The 24,364-nt window shown below is 38.3% G+C and overlaps 1 protein-coding gene across 1 annotated transcript in view; it reads right to left on the bottom strand.

The window, feature by feature from the left end:
- asic1c (acid-sensing (proton-gated) ion channel 1c) overlaps positions 1-24,364 on the bottom strand; it is a 130,261-nt gene extending 105,897 nt beyond the window's left edge. Inside the window, exon 1 of the mRNA XM_084732918.1 lies at positions 22,776-24,364. Within this exon, the coding sequence (XP_084589044.1) occupies positions 22,776-23,330 (555 nt within the window). The 5' untranslated portion in view covers positions 23,331-24,364. The remainder of the gene's footprint in view (positions 1-22,775) is intronic.

Raw genomic sequence — 24,364 nt, 5'->3', positions numbered from 1 at the left:
GCAGTTTCTTAATAACAATTACTGTTTTAAGTGTTCAGTGTTCAGTGTCTTCAAAAAGGAATGTTCCCCTGTGGCTGTCATACATAGAGACTCCTAATAGACTTCACCGGCAGATGTGAGAGAGAGAGAGAGGCAGCGACAGAGAGGAAGATGGAGATGAAACAAAGAGGGGGATGAGGAAGACATGAGGACAGAGAAAGAAAGAGAGAGATTCCCTTGGCTTTCCGGGGTACATAAATTATCTGACTGCTGCATTTTGTTAAATGCAAAGAGGATACTGTAAGTGCAGTGCTACATTGTTTTAGTAATTACTGTATTCTGAGGCACCCAATAATCACTAAAATAACTGCTCTTTTATATGAGGAATTTTCAAAACAAAGCGTTCAAAGCATCAGCATTTACAGCATTTGGAGCTGAGAGGAGTCTGTTTGAGCTAGTACTGATACAGTGAAAAAAGCTAAAAAGACACAACAGATGCATGCACAGATGTTTAAAGGCAATAGTTTGGGTTATTTGATGTGGGGTTATATGAGGTACTTACCCATAGTCAGTGTATTACATACAATAGATGCTGGTTGATACACCCCCAGCTTGGGGAAGCATCAGTAGGACTGGATGATATGGCTTATATATATCTCGATATTTTTAGGATATTCTGAGATATAGATATGTATTGATAATCTAAGAGAAAATTATGTATTGCTGTAGATTAAATTAACAAACAGTATATAAAGTAGAGCTGCAATGATTATTCAATTTTTTTTTGTAGTGTTTCTGTCAGTGTTTGCTGCAATCTTTATGCAGTCATTGTGGATTAGTATACATTTGAGGCATTTCACTGACCATTTATGGGCAATTATGGGTGTTACATGATGCCCAAAGAAGGTGCGTCACATTTTGAGTTGATTGTGATTCATTAAGGGAAACCTGCATAGGACATGCGTACGCCCATTTTTTATAAATCAGTATATTTTTGTGTGTAGGCACATTCTGTGTTTTGTCAGTTCGCCATCTTTTCACGTGAGTCCTGCGCACGGTTTTATAAATGAGGCCCCAGCTCTGCTGTTCAGAGTAAATCAATCTCACTTTAATTGTAAGATATTCATAATATTTTCATCACTTTACCGTGCTGTCAGGTAGTATTTTCCGCTGAACGAAACTGTCATTACAGAAGCCAAATATTGCTCTCTCCAGACCAACCAGACTCCCCACACAGGTGGCTAAAATACCTTTTGTTGCTGACCCTGTCCACAGCAGCACACTGCTTAGCTTCAGTGCCGGTGCTGCTCTGCTTCTCCAAACTGGGGGTGTGTCAACTACTGACAGGAGCCTCATATAGCCCTGCAATGAATAGGTATAATTAAAACTATCCCTTTAAGGTAGATAATAAAATACAGAATAGAAATATAAAATATGCACTTGTGTCAAATAATATGCTCCTTTTCTGTTTGTTTAACTGACATCATGCATAGAAATTAATAGCCACAGCTGTGGATTGTGTTGTATTGGGCAAAGTGTGAATCAGCAGCAGCAAAGGTTTGCTAATCCGCAGATACAGAGGCAGAGACGGGAGACAGGAAGGTACGAACTGTGCTGCAGAATAGAGACACTTTGAGATAAGCACAGTTACAGAAAATGCAAACTAGATGAGTCACCACTCCTCCTCGCACGTATCAGAACAACACATTTCAGGTAAGGTCATTACAATTACAGATAACAATAAAGTGCCAGAACTCGTTGCTGTGCTAAGTATGTGATTGTGTTTCACTATCTCCTGCAGGTTTGCAGTTCTGTCAATGTCCTCCCCATAACCCCTCCAGCTCACTTAGTGGGAGTTTTGGTCCTATTTATTGTGCTACTGTTGAAAACCGCTGCAAATCTAAAGACTGGCATGGTGGTGATACAGACACTGTCTGATTCATGGTGCTTTCTCAATATTAGCAGAGGTGCAAGCTGAGAGAGCACATTCACAACACCTACAGTGCATTTCTGGCTGTGCTCTGCAATAACACAATGCCCACTTTCGATTGCCCTCCATTAAAATCCACAGGTGGCATGTAGGCTTCCAATCAAAGCCATTAATAAATGAGAGCCATTGTCATTTTGTATTACACCAAACTCTGAACTCAGCTCGAGTCACATTTGGATATCCATGACAACAGTCAATTTAACACTTTTGAAGGGTGTGACCGTGAATACACACTTGGCATTTCAGTGTCCACACTGCAACAGCCCCACAGCACCTTGACAAAACAAAACAAGCAAACACTCACACACAGGGGTGGAAGCTTTACATACCAAAAATGTGTTTCTGGTGAGAATCATGTCCCCAGTGAAACCATTATTTTATATCCTCCAGTTCCACAGCCATAATGAGTCTCAGGGGAGTGCATAGTAATAACAAGCATCTCGCTCAAAACAAAAAGGAAGACAGGAATAAATTGGAACTTGTTACAGTTGTCAAATTGTGGATCAATAACAAAACAAGTGTAAACAGGAAACCTTATACAGCAGCAGTTTTTGTTGTTTTACTACTTGCTGTAAGACATGTAAAAACGTTTAGTCACTACAGAGGGCTGCCACGTTTTAGAAAAATCAAGTATGAGTGAGAACCATTAAGACGGACAACATGACAGCTCCCAAAAAGATCTTGAATGTCCCCTGGTGACTGGTTGCAGCATAGGTCACAAACCCCAACTCCTCAATGTAAGCAGATATGACAGGGCTTTCCAAACCTTTTCATGCCAAGCCTATTGCCGGGGTCACCTTTTACAAGATGTCTTCAAAAACCCAAAGTAGACGGCCGCTGGGGGATTTTGTTTCAAAAGACACCATGTCTCACAGCAGAGAACGCATTTAGGGCACTCGTGGCCATTCTTATGAGCAGCAGTAAATCCACACAGTATGTGTGAGTTCCACTTCACCAAGAGTTTTTTGTTTTTTTTTAGATTTCAAGCAACTGAGCTTTTGTCAGCTGGGCAGTTGGTCTGCTTGTCAGGTCATTTCCTTTTCAAAAAACATGTCAATTTTGTGAGTTAGGACTAAATTTCAGGAGCACAGCAGCTTCATGGAAAGTGCCGACCAGTCCAAGTCAACACTGACAGCTTATGACGTGATGAATGACGTTTTGACGGCAAACAATTAGGAAGACAGGCATGATAAATAAGAATTTAATATTATATATTATTACAAATTATGTTTTCTATTAATAATCATAATAATTCACATAATGATAATTGAATTTTATCAAATTCTTTTTAGCATTTTGGCCCAAAGGGGCCCCCACTTTGATTGATAGCTGACCCCTGTCTGTGACTAAGTTAGCTGGGTGTAACCAATGACATCACCAGTGGCAGCACTGGCATAAGCATGGCAGCACTCGGAGATTTTGGCTTCACGCTTATACAGTGGGAGGAAGTGATGATGTGTCATCCATCGTAATTTACAGCCAATGGTGACAACTAACACGTAACTACTTTGCATTTGTTTAACCACAACACAAAAAGGCTCAAGCCAGTTTTACATGTCAAGATGCACAAGAACAAAGGTAGTGTGTAGAGCTCCAGCAATTAGTCAATTAATCGATTAAGCAATCAAAAAAAATTTAATTGCCAGCTATTTCAATTAACTATTTCAGTCATTTTGCAAGAAATTCAAATATTTGCCAGTTATAGCATCTTCGATGTAAGAATTCTTCCATTTTCTTTGTCATTTGTGACAGTAAATGAAGAACCTTTGGGTTTTGGACTGTTGGTTGGACAAAAGGAGCAATTTAAAGATGCCAATGTGGGCTCTGGGAAATTGTGATGAGCATTATTTCACAATATTTTGACACTTTATATACTAAACAATAAATCATGAAAATTATCGGCAGATTAATCCATGATGAAAGTAAACATTTAGTTGTGACCTTTGTATTGTGTACAGTGGAGTGGAGCAAATAATTCTAGACCATTAACTGAACATGGAAATGTAAATAATTACAATCCCTGTCCCAGTGATCAGGACAAAGGACGAAGCAAATGTCCTTATTAGACCTACCCCCTGCTACCTGCAAATGTTTAACTTCTATTACTGTATTAATGCGGCAAAGGAGGATGTGCATCAGATAAATGGTATCTTCCTTGTTTAGTTTATTTGACTTATAAAAGGACTGTGTGCAATGACATTCATCATTTGCAGGAAATGAAAACATGGTTGCACCAAACTTAGCGAAAACGCTAATTTCCATCTGTAGTCCTACACAAAACAAGTTGAGGCAACAAACAAGAATTAAATGTACAATATGAACTACAGTACATCCAAGAGCCTATACTAATAGAGGCAATCAGAACACACTGTACAGTAGAAAATACAATATGAAATACACAATAATTACTTTATAAAGTGAGCAGGTTACCACTGCAGCTGCCTTTTATAATAAAAAACAATATGTGCAGACTGCATGGTACAAAATATAATATAAAATACACCACAACAAACTTACAAAGTGACTGGGTTACCAGTGCAGTTGCCTTTTGTTTAAAAGAAAGAGTAAGTGCATGTTGCACGGTCAGAATACAATATAAAATAAAAAATACAATTACTATATTTTTAAGTGACCAATGCCCCTGCCTTACAGAATGAAAATAGTTAGTACAGGCTGCACAATACAAATTACAGTATTAAATATACTATATACTATACTATACTAAAAAAATGTAATTGCTACATTATAAATGGCAAAGTTAGCAGCATGCATACCCACAAGGGTAACATATAACATCTATATACCTGCTAGGGTAAGCTCTAACATCTAAGATCAGTGCTGACAAGATTGACTGCTTAAAATCCAGAAAATCCTTCAGTTATTATCCTTGAGTAAAACAAACAGAAATGCTGACTGAGGTCTCTTTTCCACAAAGTTAAATGAGTGAATGAAATATCACCATATCTATTAGCAGAATTATAAAATGATTTACTATGATACTGGAAGATTGTAGAAATATTTGTGAAACCTATTTCTTCGTGGAATTACCATTTAAGATAATCTTTCTGCTTTCTCTTAAAATATGCTCCAAAAGAAAAAAAAAAAAACTCATCTCACAAAAGCTCTCACAAAAAAATCTCATTGTGCTCAAGCTCACATATTGATTCTCTAGAGTGAAGTGTGCCACACTCCGTATGTCGTAATGTTCTCTGATCCAATATATTGATCTCCAGGGTAATGAGATGTCATTTTGCTGTCACCATGGTCAAATGTTGGTGATCCATTGTGTTATGCATAGTGAGGTCCTTTGGAACAAATACAAAGTGCAGAGGAAATAGCTTATAGGATCTAGGACTGAAGTTTGCATTGCACTACATGTGAACTGTAGGAAGAGTGTTGTTGCACCTTAAGAGCTGGTTAGATGAGTCGGGTAATTGTGCCGACCGTAGAGTAATGCAATCCGTGATAACAGCATAGGAGCATGCCTCACAGACGACTGCCATGGCAACAGACTGGCCCAAGGTAGCAAGGGGCTAGATTTTATTTCAGTTCATACTGAAATGAGAAAACAGATTCATCATGAACCACTACATCAAGCTTTGATCCATTTAAACAGCTAACTATCAAAGACATAAGGTTTAACACAAGAAGGTAAAAGTCTGTATTTAGACACAAGGTCTAATGAAAAAAAAAAGGCTTTAAATATTTATTTTTCATTCATTCATGTGAATACATTGGTACAGGACTGCTAATGACACTTTAATCAAAGCAGAAAAAAAGTTTTACGAAAATCCTGACATAATCGATTACAACAATTGACTGTTCATCAACAGTCCTATGTAATTCTATTGACTATTCAAATTCCAATAGCTTCGTGCATTGCAGCAGATATGATGGTCTATCTGATGGTCTGAAAAATGTGTTGTTTAACTGGTGTGTAATAAGACCTTAGCTGGACCCAGCACTTGGAGACAAGAATAATTATGATCCAATGAGTTTTCAAAGGGCAGACAGTGGACTCCCTTGTCAATGCAATGACTTTCCCTTTGGCTACATCCTTTGAAATCTTGGAGTTACCAGGATGGAGAAAGATTAAAACAAAAATAGGCAGGACGGGCTGTTGAATAATGAGATAATATATTTCATAAAGACCCTGCTATAAAGCTGGAATAATAATTCACACATTACATACTTTCATGCTTATTCAAGATCTCTTTAGACCTGAAAAGATTAGTCAATTATCAATTTGTTGGCAGAAAATTAATTTGCTACAATTGTTATAAATTATTTCATATATTAAATGCACAGTATTTAAACAGCTTTGTGCAACAGGGCTTACAAATAATATCTATATTTTTAGGCTATGCCTCAATACATGACATATATCTTCATATACACAAGTTCCCTGAAAAAAACATAACATAAATTCTCAAATAATTCTATTTTATAGATAGTATGTATTGCTTTAAATTAAACTACCCAACAGTGTAAGTTCTGCTGCAAGAAGTATCTCAATCAAAGCAACAACAAAAGACACAGATGATGTTGTGAAGTAGTACAGGATCATGAGTTGTCTCAATTGTTAAACACCCACCATGAAAACGCAGTGAAAATGAATAATCATGCTCCGTCATGAGTGAGCAGTGCAAACAATAGTAAACAATACAGTGGCTAGCTGGTTAGTTCACCAACGTCTTTCCTCACTCTCTGACATACAGAAAAGATCTTTTTAGGTTTTAGAAAAGAGAGACAACACTAAGCACTGAAAAAAACTGGTGGAATATGAAATGTCAAATATCACACACATATAAAGCTGCTGCTGATGTGTTGCTGGCAAAGAGTCTCTCTCTTTCCCTGGATGAGCAAGGTTAAAATAAATAAATACAGTCAAACATTAAAACAAAAATCAAATGTCAGCTCAGATGGTGACACGCAGAGAAGACTGAGGATTGCTGGAATGGTGTGTTACTCTCAGCAGAGGTGTGACCTTCTGTCTGGCTATTGACCGCAGGCTATCACATCATCTAAAAGCTGTATCTGTAACTGCAGCGTGTTCTGCAACTGCCGACTGTAACGGTGTATAGAAACATTTTTTGCAAAGCCCATTGGTGATGGTGTCTCTATTCTTGGCCATGGCACTGTAAGATTGGATTTTCGCAAGTACTAAAGTGTTCGAGGGCCATTGACCTACTATGTATTACTCAACATATTTCAGCTGACACTGTGAAAGGCTGCGCCGATGCTGCTATACAATATGTAACACACAAGCTGTCAGGATAAGAATAAAAGCACATAATATGGCCATCCATGTGTGAAGTAAAGGGATCTTCTGGATTTAGCATTAAGCACAAATTAGAGGATTTTGAAACATAATTGTATTGGCCATGCTTGTTAAAGGATAAATGAAAGGGAGAAATCATGACAGAGCACATTATGTACCAAGAGCAAACTAAGTGGGTTTAATGAAGAAAAAAGGAGCCAGTGTTAAGCTCAGAGGCACACACCAATCTCTCTAAGATTAATTTCATTAAAGAACAGTAATTCAACACTGCAAGCTATCTTATATCAAAGCCAAGGCATAGCAGACAAAACAACTTGGAACATTTTCTGTGTTGAGCTGAAATATTCTCAAAATCTTTGCGGGAAGTTAAGAAAAGCTGTTATTCATATGCATTTATTATTTATACAACACTTGTGTGAGTGGAAATATTTTGTTTCCGACAAACAAACTGGAGCAGTGCTACAGAACTTGTACAATACAGGCAAACATATTGACAGGTTGGCCTATATATAAAGTAATCCAGTCTGGTGAAGATAAACAAACCAACACAGCCCATTAATGTAAATGAGTTAAGGACTGCAGTCCTATTTCTGACGTAGGTCACAATCAAGGTAATGACAGGTGAAATGATTTCTAGCACCGTTCTGTCTGTGTGATTAGTAGTTCGATGAACTCAAATGTAAGGAACTAAAAGGAGTCGCCTGTTTTCAAGCTCTGGGCCAAATTTGGAGGGAATTAATAAACATTCTGAACATGTAGGAGGCAGAAATCGATTTACTCAGAGACATATTCATTTGTGCTTCCTCATTGTGTTCCTGTACTTTAATGGAAAAAGCACTCATGCAAATAGAAGGTGCAAAATGTTCATTGTGCCCAGGCAACACCAAAAAATACAGAAGCGTCTGTTTTGCAAAAAGCAACATCATCTTCGGTCTATCTGTTGCTCTATACTGCCCAGTCATGAGCATAAATTAAACTAGATTAACCTTTGCTTACAGTATAAATGACTGTGCTTTCTACAATAACAATGCATTGTTCTACAAGTAATTTGATATTACTTAACCCCAGGTCGATAATAACAATAACAGTCTCAAGAGAATTGAGTGAGTCATGTGCTCCTTTCCATTTGCAAATATCAGGGAGGCAATGGACCAAAACATATCTTTGAGTTTCCATCTGCAGTTCTGACAAGGTTTTCTTCCTCGAGGAGCCCTGACACTTGAGAAACAAATGTAACTGTTTAAATTTCTTGAGAATTAAGTTGTAAATTCGTACTTGATGTTTGAAAGACTCTCATTATGCTCAATTACCAGACCGTGGTTACTTTTATCATGTAATATATGGCTGGGGATATGGTTCATTTTAATACTGAGATATAAATAGAAACATATATTGATCAGAAAGCGGTAAACTCACATATGAAATGATCAAACTGGTGTTTATGAACTGCTTTCCACTGTTACACCTCAAGAAGGATGCAATTCACATTATTCACACAAATTTGATTGCAAATTTTAAATATTAATTTGTGCCAAATGGTCCAAGCATTGACTGATGTTAGCTGTAAGCTAGTCAGTAACAGACACATTTACTTTGTGTAGTTCTGTCTGAACACACAGGCAGAGCAAAAATAAAAGTTAGATTTTAAGCCTTTGTTTAGTCAGCATTAATGGCTTAAAATATAGACCAGTTTTGACCTCACAGACTCGTCTCCAGGGCAGAGAAAGTAAAGTAAATCCTTAACACAAATCAAGTCTATTTTATTTATGTAATCAGAACTCTGTAATAGGGAAAAAATTTAGTATTGACTTTTTTGTTACACATACTGTTTTCAAAGTCAAGAATGAGGCCCCATGTGCTTTTCCTTTTTTTTTTAAACTCTAACTTGGAATAATTGATTTGGACAACACATTTGTGGAAACCATGTTAGAATCATATCACCAAAACAGAGTTCCACTGAAAGTGCTGAATAATAATTATTGTCCAGCCCTTTTGGAAAGTATGGCTGTTTGTAGAGGTTTATATATTCATAGTCACTATTTTGTTTGATGTTTACTGTGCCATTTCCAGTGTTTAATACAGATGTTTTCAAAGTGAGAGAAAGGCCTCCCTCGGGCGGCTTCAAACTGTTTCAGAGGAGGTCCAAGAGAAGGGAAGTGAAAAAAATCATACATTTTATCACATAGAATAGTCTACATGTGTGTGATCTGGTGAAAGAGATAGTTTGAGGTAACGTACAGGGGAATTTTACTGTTTTTTTCTTGCTCTCCAAGTGTCAGAAATGAATAAATGTCTTTGGATGGATCTTTGTATGTATTTGGTGTACTCCAAAGTTATATCGAACAGCAATATTAGGTTATCTTGGCTTAATTCTTGAGTGTCTGTGAGATCAAATAACATAATAATGATCGCACGGACATCCAGAAATTGGGTGGAACTAAGAAAGTAAATTAAGGGGAAGGTGCCTTTTGCAAAGCTTTGTCTGAGGACAGGCCTACAGTCTCCCTGTTTTAATGAAAATGGATGGGGTCTTTTTGACATGGGAGACTGATAGAAGAATGGCTAACAATAAAAAACGAGTCAGGGTTTCATTCTCTGATTGTAGAAAAATACAAAATCAATACAAATAAATGTAATTATTGACCAAAATACAAATTGGCTCTGGAAATTTTTATCATATCCATGTATATCTAAGTCATCTCTGCATGCAGCCCTGCATGAGTTAGACTTTTTATGAATGTTGTGAGTGCCTCAGTAAATATCTTCACCTAACAATAGTGAGAATACTGCTATTGCACTGATTACCACTGCTGTGATAATTAGTACAATATTACATTTCCCTTATACCACCCACGTCTATTTCTGACCAAGGTCTGTAGCAAAAGTAACACCTGTCACAGCAACAACAGAGTACAGAGAGAAAAGCAGAGACCATGGATGTAATTATTTGTATTATTTTGTACTGATGATCAAACAGTAAGAAGCTTGTTTTTTTTGTGATCCCAATAATCTCTACATAACCAAAGCTGTAATTTCACAATCACCAGATAAAGATGTACAAGACTGCCATGTAGGAATTATCACCAGACATGACAGTTCCTGTCAGGGATTGCTTTTCGTCACTATAAACTTACTTTTGATTACTACAGTATCAGTCCCCATAGGAATATTTTAGGAGTATTACCACAGACGAGTCGTTTGGTTGCAGCAGCAGGCAGCTGTAATAACTAATGTTGTTATCTGCTAATGTCAAATGTTGAGCGGTGACATGAGGCAATCTCAGTCAGAGATTAGGCTCATTGCAAATACCCTGACTGGAATGCAGACGAGAGTAGCCAGCTTAGGTTGGGGGAAATGACAAACACGGCAGTCAAGTTGGACCGTTTCAGCCTCCCTGACATGACACTGAAAGTCACTCAAATATTTGTCATATTATAGAAATGCTACTGCTGATGCAGCCCAGTGTCACTCCCAACTCGTCAGATAGAGGACAATGTGTTGGCTGATGAGGGGTAGGTTATGAAATAAAATGTATCTTTCTCATATGGATTTAACTATCTGATGGCTTGACAGTTTCCATCCAGCAATTGGTGCTTAAATAATGTAGATTTGCTGTTTTATGTCTTCAATAAATGAACACTTTGAATATGATGGGAGAGCATGCTGTACAAAACTTTTAACTTCTAACCTGAAAGCATACTAGGTCAAGATAATTATTCAGCGACAAAACAAACCATACAAATCATTACACTCATGGTCTTGCATTTCTTCTATACTAATTCACCTATAGTCAGTGCCGTAGTGTTATATTGGTGGCTATACTGTCTTCTTTATTGCATTTTAGCAGCCAGGTACTAGTGTTTAACCTTTACACATACATTTTATTCTCTTCCATGAAGCCTGTGGGTTAAGGAAAAACAGCAATTTTAGTTTTGAGTTTTGTTCCTTAAATGTCCACTGGGATTTACTAGCAGAAGATGGAAGAAATGTAATACAGTATTCACACAGGATATTACATATAATATTGAGAATATTTTCACCGCTTTACCTCGCAGTCAGGCAGCCTTTTCCGATCGGAAATTGTCATTGTATAAGCCAAAGGCCACTCTCTCACTCAACCAGCTCAACATTTTTTCCTTGCAGATCACAGAGAACACAAAGTTACTAGCCTCCAACTGACTTGGTGGTGGATGGTTTGGAGAGCAATATTTGGCTTACATAACGACAGTTTCCCATCAGAAAAGGCTGTATGACAGCAAGGTAATGTGGTGAACATATTCTAAATATAGTGTTCATTCAAACTGATAATGATTGTTTTTTTAGTTGGGGCTTTTTTAGGTGGCTAAAATACATGTTGCTGCTGACCATGTCCACAGCAGTACATTACTTAGCTTCCTACACTGGTACTGGTACTGCTGCTGCTTCTGCAAATTGGGACCATGCCAACTGCCATCTACTGTAGGTAATCCACTGACTATGGATAACTACCTCATATGACCCCACTTCAAAAACCCGAACTATTATCCTAAAGACAGCGCTTCAGCCCAGGGCAGTACATTGCCTGGATGGAGGCACTGCCTTGAAGACTAAAGTCAGGAAACGAAAATCTCCCGTTAGCAGTGAACACCATTCATTACATGAAAAATTGAAACATGATTGGCTGCAGCCTTGCTCTGTGAGATGCACAGTTATATTTTTCTCTGGCTATTTGCTTTTTAAAAGTATTTTTTGGGTCTTTTATACCTTTAATTGATAGTACATCTGAAGATCAGACAGGAAAGGGGGAGACAGAGTGGAGAGATGACACGCAGCAAAGGTCCACAGGCTGGAACTGTACCCACGGCCACCACAGAGAACTGACAGTGCCAGCACATAGGACACACACTCCACCAACCAAGCCATGAGGGTGCCTTTCTCTGGCTATTTTCAGATAGGTAATCAGTAAATCCTTTTACCCAGAGGTGGGTATACAGTGTACACCTGTGTATCGTAAATTTCAGGAGGTGCTTGAAGCAAACTACCGTGGCTGAATATTACTGAACTCCAGAGTAACTGCCTCGAATGTTATGACGTTTTTTTTTTCCCCCCACTCACAGCCCGCCTTTTTCCATTGCATCGTAAATTTATTTTTGGATCTGCTTTGATACTTATGAACGAAGTGATGGCAGGGAAAAATAGGCCCATACTTCTTTCAGTAAGCACTCTTCTCCCTCTCAGTCATACTGTTGTTTACTGCACAGAGAGAATTTCTCTCCCTCTGTGTCTTTGTCATGCCCTACTCTAAGTAATGGAGACCCCAGTGCTACAGGTAAGGTTGTAAACATTAGCGGGGGACTGGTGGTGATCCACGATAAGTTAAAGGACTTGTAATTTAAAAGAGTGAGGACTGCAGTAATTTTCAGCTCTAAAACATGTTACAGTAAATGTGATAAAGGGCCGACTATCTGCAACCAAGGACACATACTGTTCCCTCTGAGACCACAGGTCCAAGTGCAGCCAAATTGCCCTGTCTATGTTTTCACCAATAAAGTTAAACATGTAGACACTGTTGGTTATAAATGCTATTAATTTAGACTAAATCATCATTAATGCTGACATATTTAATGTGCATATTTAAGCTGACAGGATCACTTATGGGGCTTCTTGGAAAAAATATGTCTATTTCCCCAAAGATTATCCTTTTTAATGACTATGTTTTAGTATGTTGTAGCATGAGCGTGTTTAATGAAGTACTTAGTGCTGACATTTGCCCTGAAAAGAAATAATTTTTAACACATTTGCTTGTGTGCAGCCACATCATGAACCTGCACCACTGAGTGAGTCACTCTTTAACCCAGTAAGTGGTTTAAATCCCTTAAACTGCTGTCAGAACAAGGGCAAGGAGATATTTGATTTTGTCAGCTCAGAAAATATAGAAAATAGTCTGATCTTTCATTTATAAAAGTGCATCACACCTAAGCTCTATTTGTAGTATATATTTCCAAGTTATCTTACTTTCCAGACCTGTTCATGTTCCCTTGTTTCCTATCTCCCTCTGTTCCTGAGTTTATACAGAGTATGTCTGCTCCACTCTGCTAACTTCTCACAACTCATCACCTCTTGAGAAACTCATGAAACATGATTCAGTGGAGCGTCTTGTTTTGCTCCTTCCTGACACTCCAGTGTTGCTTCCCATCACCGTCTTCACATATCAATTGCTGTTGCCAAGCAGCTGCTAGTACAGCATGGATACATCAATTTATTTTTCTTACTAAAACTGATCAGCTTAATGATGCAAATTTACAGACTACTTATTCCCACCAGCTGAATTCTGAGGATAGCTTTGTTCCACAAAGTCGGCCCACATACCCACTTAACAAAACCAAATGACTACAGCGGGTTTGTGCAGTGGCTGCTGGAGCAGTTTGTGGATTTGGTGTTTTACCGAAGCAAATTCCATTTCATGGGAAGCCGCTTTATGAAGTGTGCTCACCGTATATCCCTGTAAGTGTACATAAGACTTCATGTGGCTGTGCCAGCTGCCATGTTCCTGACTGTAGGCATTTCTCTGTGTACTGTGCCTGCCTGTGTCAATGTACACATGGTAAGAAGATATATAAACAATGGTTTGAGCATGTGCATCGATTAGACCCTGACTGATGCCAGATTTTGGCAGCAAATGCCAATATTTAGGAGTACAAAAGTCCTAATAACAAAACATACACATTATAGATGTTCCAGGAAAAGCGCAAGTGTAAATAATAAACTTCATAACTGTACTAATAAAAAACGTTGCCATGACAGATGAAACTATCATGTGTAATAATAAAAGGGGCCACTCCTACAACTAACCTACAGAGGCTTATCACCCAATTCTGTAGTTTCAGGCAGTTGTTGAGAGCTGCCAGCCAAAGAGCCAGCTACTCATTTAAGTCCAGCAGGCTACTTTATTATATTAAGTTTTGATTCTAATAAAATAGCATTGATTAACAAATTGCAATTTCGCTATGTGTGTACATTTTATGACCACTAGCCTCCACTTTATAACAACTCTAGTGTCGCCAGAAAATACCAGTGGCAGCAATCTGACAATTATGCAGTAAGCATTACAAAGTCCACTGAAAGCGGTGCATTGTCTATATGACACAGAAAGTTTTGGGCTTAATGAATGAATTATCTTTATTTACAATGTGCTTTGTACAGCTACAAAGCTCTGCACACACACACACTAAAACAGGCTTATGTTTTATGAGGACAATGTAAGCTATGCCTCAGTCTTAGAGTTGTCACAATAGCAAACTTTTTAACCTTGATACAAGACTAGAATTTGAAAAAGACAACACCTGATCAGTCTTTCGATACCACAGCAAAAAGAAAGAAAAGTCTTAGACACTCAAAACATGATAATTTCTTTCTCTTCTTTAAATTAACCTGCACACAGTGCTGGTACAGGAACAGTCACTGACCCCTGTCTGGTTTTGCTTCAAGCCAAACTTTAGGCAGGACAATAAAGACTGAAGTGAGGTCTTAAGTGAGCACTTCTTTCTTTCTTCCTTTTTTTGAATAGCTTCAGTACTTTTCTTACTTTACTTACTACCAAATGTTAGTATTCTATGTTTAAACATGTGGTATTAAAAAAGTATCAATACTTTGATAACCTTTCTCAGTCTCACACTGCAGTTTTACAGTTTAAAATGTCACAATTTCTACAAACTATAGTCAGATGCCCCAACTCAATTTCCATCGATACATTTTACCTATGGTTTACATTGGTCTGTAACAAAGTGAATGCTCATTCCTAAATTCGATAAAATATACAATAATTAAGATCAGTGTATATGAAGGAATAGTGGCATTAGAATGTGCTAGAAATCACCAAATTTGTGTTTTTACAGTCAAAACATCTGGCTACTTTTTCCCACTGGCTGGCTGTTCTGATAAACAAGACTGTGCACACACCTGCACAGTATTTAACTGCAGGCAGCCAAAGTTAGAGACTAGCCGGTTAACACTGTAGGGCATGTAGCAGCTTAGGAGCCAGAGATTTTTCCTCGAGATGATGGAAAGACTTGGCGGAGACCAAAACAGAACTATCAGGAGAGGAAATATCTGATTTACATGCATCAGATGGCCAGAGACAATGCAGAAATTAATGCTAATGTCACTCCAATTCTGCTGGATGTGGAAATAGGTGACTTTTTGCTAACACTATCACTGTGTTGGTACTGTGTTCTCAGTTTGATCCCCTGCCCCCAAGTAAAACAAAACACTATTAATGCTGCTTTAATGAAGGCTCCGTTCTATGTAGGTTCCAGGGTCCTGACACCACTACACACAAACAAAATGCAGCTTTTTTTAAATGTTATTAGTCACAACTGTTTGACAAGTCAATATGTCCTCTGTGAGAAGGGTCTAGCGGCTGATATTCATAAACTGCTATTTTTCAAGGACCTCTAAATTTGGGACCAAGGTATATTTTACAGGGTTTCCTACGGCTAATCATTATAGTTATTAACAGAATCTGCATCACCATCTGTTGAACTGTGATATTTTACTCTGCCAACTCAGCTGCCGCAGAGTGTTGTCAACAACAAACCTGCTCTGCAAACAATGAAAATATGACTTAAAGAGTGTTTTACTGCACTGTGTCTTCCTATCTGTCTGTTGCTGCTGACATACAGCATCTGTAATAAGACCACATTACTAGGGCTAGAGAAATATATCACCTGACTCGAGCATCAGTTGGTTTAGGAGAGAAATGAGGCTCCAACTGTTGAGGATCTCTGCCTAAAAACATAAAAATATTCAAAGTGCAGATCGAAAAGTCACATCGTGTCAGTCAGCCTCGTCTCAACTGTTGCCATGTTTCATCCCCTTGGCACCTGCTGTCATCTGGACGACAAGATGAAAGACAACTCACATCTTAAAGACTGAGCCTCAGCAAATTGTGTTGATGAATACTGATTTTAAACACTGTAAGAAATGGACAGAAATGTAGCCTGGAGGGACTTGTCGTGACCTGTCAAGACTTAAGAGTATAGCGCTACATCCACACTGCCAGATTATGATAATCAACCTCTTGTTCACTAGCTGCCCTTATATCATCGACCGAGGTGCCATTTACATACTATGTTAGTCATGAGCTACTCATGCGGTCTTTCAGAGTCACAGCAAGTCAATGAATGCATACTGATAAAGGTCATTTTGTTGACAGAGAGACAGCCATTTAAGCTCAAATATTACCTTAAAGGGATAGTTTGAAGTACTTAATGTGGGGCTGTATGAGATACTTATCCATGGTCAGATGCCAGTCAGCATGTCCCATGTTTTGAGAAGCAGAGAGGGGCACCAGCACAGAAGCTAAGCAATGTACTACTCTGGACGGGATCAGCACCAAAAGGTATTTTAACCACTTTTAAAAAAAATCATTATCATTTTAAGTGCATACTAGATTTAGAATTTTTTCACTGCTTTACCTTACTGTCAGACAGCCTTTTCAGAAATTGGGAAATTGCCATTACCACATACAGGGTGTCTACAAGTATCACCAAGTGAAATGTAAGACTTTTTTACACCACAATTCAATTCAAAGCCAACTTTGCAATAAATCTAAAAGTCAAATGTGAAAATACAGGCACACTCTTTTGAGTAAACAAACACATTGCCAGTTGAAAATTATAAATTTGGCAAGTTTACAGTAACAGGTTGAGTTGAAGAACATGTCCAAATACATTTAACGGTGTGAAAAAAAATTTGTCCTAAATGACACTTATCACTACGGTGGTCACCAGGGGACCACAAACACTAATAGCAAAAACCTAAAAAAAAGAGAGGCATTCAAATTCAATTCTCACCGATTTCACAAATGTACTTTAATGTACTGTACTAAATGTACCGGCATTTTGCATGTTGGAGTGATTTTTAGACCATGCTTAGAGTATTCAATAAAAATTATATAAGACCTTCCCAAATAGAATTTAAGACTATTCAATACTTTTTAAGGCCTTTTTAAGTCACACAATAACACAAACTAGTTAACAGATTGAGGCAGTGGCAGTTTCCTGTCCGAAAACAAACAAAAGTAAATATTCTACATCTAGCGTCCATTTAAACTGATATTGTTTTTTGGGTAAACTTTTTTTAAGTGGCAAAAACGCCTTTTGTTGCTGACCCCGTCCACAGTAGTTCATTGCTTAGCTTCCATGCTGGTGCTGCTCTCTGACTGTCCAAACTGGGGGTGTAGGAAACAAACTAGACTAGACTATTTTCTAGTGCCTAATACAAATAAATAATCCTATCTCTTTAAAAATACACATGCTCTGTACGAACAAGTATAATCAAAAAAAAAAAAAAAGTTAAATTAAGATATTTAGGTGGATTACTGTTGATATGGTGACAAAATGTCAAAATTAAATTCTGGTTAATCCTACTATGATCTTTAAATAGAGGAAGCATTAGTCGAAGTTTCAGGATTACTACAGTATTATAGTGAGGATGGAAAGCAGCTTTTGTGAGATTTCAGGGGAAGATTTGAACTCTGATTCACTTCAGACTGGAAGGTATTTTTTTTGCACCACACCAAAGAGACTGCGTTAAATGTGTTTCATCGTTCTGAAGAGTAGGCTTGCTGTGGAGAAGAAGAATTCAGCGGTTACAGAATATCATCTCATCTAAATATCTCACAATATTCTGAAAAGATAAAATCTGCCCTGAAAAAATCTGATTTTAAAAATTGAGACATCTTGCCCTGACCTAAGAACTGACAGGGCGCCAAAGAGCTAACTTCTTTGATAACTTTCATGTTTTGACAAGCTCAAGTGCCTGTTTGGGATTTCAACTAAGACTGAACTGGTCCTAAATTAAGGGCCATGGTCCAGGAGAACAATCTCAGTTTTTCATGACATGGGTGACATTTGTGCCTAATAAAATCATTAAGAGGGATTAAAGTGGTTAATGGCATTGGAATTACAAATTGCCATTCTCCAGTTGCCCACCCGTCCATTACAATGCAAAACATTTTGAATGCTTTGTTTCCCAACTGCATCATAGCCCAGACTTAATGGAATTCTTCCTTCATTTATTCAAGGTCAAAGCTCATCACTCCCACAGTCCTTTGCATTGTAAATCTTCCTCTCAACATGTCTGTGGGGGGGATTGGGTAATTGAAAATTTCCTGTAGCCGTCGTCTAAATATCAGTATACTGTCGGTGAATAGTGAGTCTGTGTTTGTGGAAGAAAACAACATGAACACATATTAGCAGACAAAGTCAACAAAATACAATCTGGTATATTAGAAACATGTCTTTATTTTGTGTCGTCTGCTGAAGATTTTCTAATAAACAGCAGCTGAGATGTTTTATCCCCCCACTGAAGCAGGTTATGAACTCCGTTACTCCATTAGTGAGCAAAGCTCGGTGTTCACAGTTAGTTTATGGGAGATTATTATCGGATACAGCACCAAACACTCAGCTAGATGGGTATGGTATACTGGCACTTGTCCAAGTCCTGACAAACACATTTCTGTCCACTGAGAGCATAATGCAGCGTGGTGGTGTGGCACTGCTTTAACCACTCCATCCAAATCCAGACAGCACACCGCAACGATGGATGGCTATCAACAAGGCTGTTCAAATCAGATGCCAGTAATTCACAGCCAGGTGAAAGTTCACAGTTTCCTGGACCACTACAAAATGCGCCCACAAAAACAAATAAACATGCAGCAAAACCATATTTGTTAACTGATTTTCTACCAGTTCATTGATGTTGCAAGCAAGGGCACTGAATTGGGTAGGGACAGAAGGGACACGTCCCAAGCAATAATCTTGATCAAAAAATTTAAATATAACACTGTTGTCTGTTGGTGTCTACTCAATGTTAGTGAGATCTACTATCAGATAAAGATCTAAATTCTAACAGATTCTTTTCATGAGTACACACAGTATGTTACCTGATATTTAATTATGTGTTTAACATGTAGGTATTTATATGTCTCAGAGTGTATGTAATGCTGTCAGATAATATGCAATATGTTGCTCTGAAACTAAAGCTTTTATTGGTATTGGTAATTTTTGTTTTTCCAATAATGATTAATTGATTGTTAATGTTATCCATGCATGACAAAATATTTCATATTCGAACAAAGCGACTAGCAAAACAGTGAATTATTCAGACATTCGGGGGGAAGTGAGAAATATACAAATGTATTATTTTCTAATTTATTCCCATACATGCTGCAGTCTTAGACAGCACTCCTCTGGCAGCACCGCAGTGTCTCGGTCTACCCTTGGACAATGTGCCTACGGCAAGAGACCATTGTTCGGCAAGTTATTGAAACTGAGTAATGAGTCGCAGTTATTAGTTACTTCTCTCAAAAGTAACTGAATTACTTTACCAATTACTGCATATAAAAAGTCACTATTTACTAGGGAAAGTAATGTTTGTGTTACTTTTAAATGTCTGCTTCTATTCTCATATTGATTCACACATAGCTATATTGTTATACTGTAGCTATACAAATTGATTGCAGCTCTATTATTTTAGCAATGCTATATTAATTTATTGCAACTATATTAGTTATATTACTTTAGTGTCACTGTAATGTAGCAAACCAACTCATGAAACCACTGCCATCGTAGGTCCAACCAGGTCATGTTTATTGTCCCCACCAACCGTGGCATGAAATATCCACACTTGATTGTAAGGACTTTCAATCAAGCAATACAACGGCAATTAGTTTCTCATGAATGACTTATTTCTCAAGACACTTCACATCATTCATGACACAAATGGAAAATAGGTAAGACTGGAAAGCAATATTGAATGTGTTTATCTCCTCCTACAGCAGAGAAGAGTTTTGATCAACTTTGGAGATTATAGGGTCAGTCATTTAAAAACTGGGATTTCATTCAGGGTTGATTAAAGATACAACGTAGATAAGAATCACATTTTGAGAGCGGATAGCCTCAATCGACAGATAAGTAAGTTAGGTGTTACTCCATCAAACCTGCACTCCACTAGATGGGATACAGGACACTGAGACACGGTGAGAATAATAAAATGTCTTGAAATAAGAGTGGGAAGTGAAACAGAAACAAGTGATATTGCAGTGCTGCATATCCCTAGGCTGCATCTTTATTATTTTTTCATTTTTGGCCAATGTACAGTACTTCTTGTTTAAATAAAATAATGGGAAAAACAGACAGAGCCAAGGAGAGCTTTGTCTTAATGCCTTTCTGGGGCTGTATTTCACTCATATAAAATGGGCTAATAGTGATGGAACCGCCTGATGAAATTCAAACTTTTATTCCTGCATTGGATAGCGGTGATATTATAATTGGGGCTGTAACTAATGATTATATTTGTTGTCAATTAATCTGTTGATTGTTTTCTCGATTAATCAATTCGTTGTTTGGTCTATAAAATGCATAAAATGGTGAAAATTATCAATCAGTGTTTCTCAAAGCCCAGGATAATGTCTTCAAATGTCATTTCACTGTCATACAGGAAAACCAGAAAATTTTCACATTTAAGAAGCTGGCTTCTTTTTCTTACTCTCTGACTCTTTGTCTTAAAAAAATGACTCAAACTAAAAAATAAATTATAAAAATAGTTGGCAATTAATGTAATAGCTGACAACTGATAGTAATATAATCATTCTCTCTTGCTCGATATTTTTTCCATGGTGCTGATTTAATTACAGCACCAATTTAAGGCTTTAAAGTTCGGCTCATGTCATTACCACCGACTCAGTTGTCAACATGCGGTCCACCCCATTTGCATGTTTTATTCTATTTATTCACTCATGTTTTGCTTTTTTTCAAAAAGTTTTCTCCTTCATATTTCTACCCCACACAATCTCATTTAGACTGCGCCGCCCTGCTTTTATGTCATCCTCATAATTAGCTGTGCCTCTGTGTATCTTTACATGAGTGACAGTTTTTTAATATGTTTAATCTTGTGCTTGGGGCTGCGCTCGAGGTGCACTTTTCCACTACCTCTACCAGCAAATAGTGCTTCTAATACAAGTTACTTTTATGTTTTATTTATTATTTTATATCTGTTTATTATTTTCATTTTCGTTGTTACTTTTTGGCCATTTCTTTTCTTGTTGTTACAGGTTATGGGAGGGGATTATTATTTTTTGCAATGGCCTGTGCCTACTACAAAACCAGAATATAAATACATTTTAAAAAACGTAAGGCTCAGAAACTACATCATTTTACTCATTTGCTGGTGTTTCTTGTACATAAAAATTCAAAAACTGACTATAAGACCATCCTCTACATGCTCTCTGTGGAGGTCCCAGTTTTTTAAATATACAGCCACATCTCACAGTGTATATTATAATGCAGCTGCAGTACCTGAGTGTGTTAAGATCTTTATGAGGATATATTGTCTGATGTCACCTAGATCCAGGTCACTTGTGTAACTAATATATTCCATTACTGCTAATCAACGGGTGAAACTACTGTGAGGCCAAGTTCATGTTACTAGGTCCATTTCAAACTGCGTTTCAATTTAATACTCCATCATTAAATGGTCATATATCATCAGCTATGTGAAATGTCTTTCAATAAGGGAGGATTCACTGCTAAGAAAACAAACCAGAAGTAAACAATTTACCATTTCATGAACTTCATTCATACAGTGTGGTGAATGAGTTCTGCTTAATTGGATACATAGGCAAATGGAGTTAAGAATGAATCAAAGCACAGAGTATGAGTGCTTGATGCACTATGGCATCTTTTCTGAATGATCTCTACAAAAATCTTTGTAGAAGTTATCGTTTTTTGTTTAGACATTTGCGACACACAACAAATATTCCCTTATTTCCACTGACTACTGAAAAATAACTTGTCTGAAACATAATCCAGAGCAGCACAGGTGAATATTTGATTGATCAAAATAAACAAAGATAAGAAAATAATGACAACAGACAGCACAGTGACCCCAGCCTTGTTACAGCAATAATCAGTTGGAAACTTTGATTTGAACAAAGTTCTTAAAGCATCTGGTCTGTCAGATTTGCAAAAACAACATGCTTAACCCATTTATTTGACCTTAGTACAACACCTCATGGGAAAAAAGGGGTTTCCTTCAGATATGGGGATACACAACACCTAACAAAAATGATTTCCCTCTTCTTGGAATCCAAGCTGTCTTCAGAGATCACTAAATGAGTCTGTAATGGCAAGAAAGGGAAATCTCTGCAGCAGTTCACCTCAGGACCTTACCCTTATCACAAAGTTTAATGCACTATTCTCTTTCAACACAGCACAAGCATCAGCTGAAGTGCACAATGCAACACCTACAACAACAGCTTTACAGACAACACTTTAGAAATAACAACCACAACATTAACACTGGACTATAGTAAGAGTACCAAATGCACTAAAGCCAGGCATCTGTTTCAAATAAATTGCACAAGCAACATTAAAGCTCAATCTAAGCTCATTCTGAACATAAAAAAGGACAGTCTGTCAGATCTGGCAGCAAACACAACAGCAAACATACAGTACTATGCAGATTTACTGCGAGAATACTCACTGTTGTGAAGTTCACCGGGTAGCAATCCTCTCCTCGAAAGGTGCACTGCAGTAGCATGTCATTGATGTCATGACCTGTTCGGTTATAAAAGTCAGTCATGTTGAACAGTTTGGGCTTGAAGTTTTGGAAGTTTGCCTTTTCTTTGAGGGCGGCCAGAACTTCGGGCTCAGCCAAGTGTGGGTTGGCTATTTGGTAGTTATTATTGAGGAGCGCCAGGAGCTCCCCCACATGATAGAGGTCATTTCTGGTGATTTTGGAGAAGCGGAACTCATTGAGATTACAGAAGGTGACGGCTGGGAACGTGAGGTTCGTCGCCGCCACCTCGTCCAGCTTGGTGACGTGCGGGTACTCCAGGTAGTACGACACTCGATCCATGCAGACCAGCATCAATAAGCCTAGTGAACCGAGGAAGGAAAGAGTCCAAAGAAACCGGCGGAATGTCATGTGCCCATAGGCGAATATATGACTCATGCCATGTAGGGTGGATATGTTAGCAAAAGCTTGCAGGTTGGAGGGCCTGATGCTTTCAATGCTTTCCTCTGAGCTCCCTTTCATGGTTGTAGAGTGATGTTCAATACTGTCTCCCCAAGAACTTCAGGTTAAAGACTTTGCTTAGCAACAGCAATAGCAGAATCCAACCAGCAGTGTTGGTTTGGCACACACTGCTTCTTTTATTCCCCTCAAGAAGTGGAAATGGTCTCAATAAATAGCTACCTTAAAATGGTTGTCAGTCTCTGTAACAGTTTTCTTTTCATCACCATTCACCTTCCAGTGGTTGTCAGCTGTTCCTGTAGTCCCAGGTCCCCCCTTTCTCTTTCTTTCAGGCTGCTATTTTATTATCTCCAAAAGCTGTCTCTTTCACTCCCTGCTCAGCTGTCCTTTGTAGCGGCACCAAACACAATGACAGCTCCAGAAACACCCACTTCTACCCAAACGCAATGCCTCCTGATTTCCTGAGTGGTGTGAAAAGGGACAAGAATACAAGGGGACAAGAAAAGAGAGAAGAACAGAGAAAATAGCAGACGTAAGGATAGAGGCGAGAGATGAGTGGAGGTGGTGGTGGAGAGGGGGGCTGCAATGAAAAGGGCTAGCGGTTTGGAGAGAGGTGCTAAGCCTCAGCAGTCAATGGGACCCTTCCTCCTCTAATCGGAGAGAATGCCTCTACATCGCTGTGATAATGGGATGCAATGGTTTTGTGAATGGAGGTAATAAAGAGAGAAATGGCTCACTGGTCCCCTTCGCTGCCACCTTCCTTTTTTCTCTCGTGGCTCTTTTTGCTCTTCTCTTTTCTTCCAGAAATGAAAATGAGGGGGTCAGAGACCTCCGACCAGCCCACCACTGTGCTTGACAACCGGCGTTCGCGGCTTCCACGGGTCCCACTTCCTTATTTGAACAGATCCTCAGTTAATAAGGAAGACCACCTCTTGATGCTTTATGGCCACCCCCCAACAGCATAACCACTAAAGCGGCTTCGGAGACCTCCAGCTTTAGTCCTGTTAACATACAGATTTATATTCTGCCGTGTGGAGCCTTTCACTCTCTTTTTCGCGTCCTCTCTCTCTCTCTCCCACCACTCCCCCATTTCTTGC

The sequence above is a fragment of the Lutjanus erythropterus genome, chromosome 12 (genome assembly GCF_056507025.1).
Source record: "Lutjanus erythropterus isolate fLutEry1 chromosome 12, fLutEry1.hap2, whole genome shotgun sequence".
Classification (NCBI taxonomy): Eukaryota; Metazoa; Chordata; class Actinopteri; order Lutjaniformes; family Lutjanidae; genus Lutjanus; species Lutjanus erythropterus.
The sequence above is the reverse complement of the archived record's forward strand: the minus strand, read 5'-3'. Positions and strand labels throughout refer to the sequence as shown.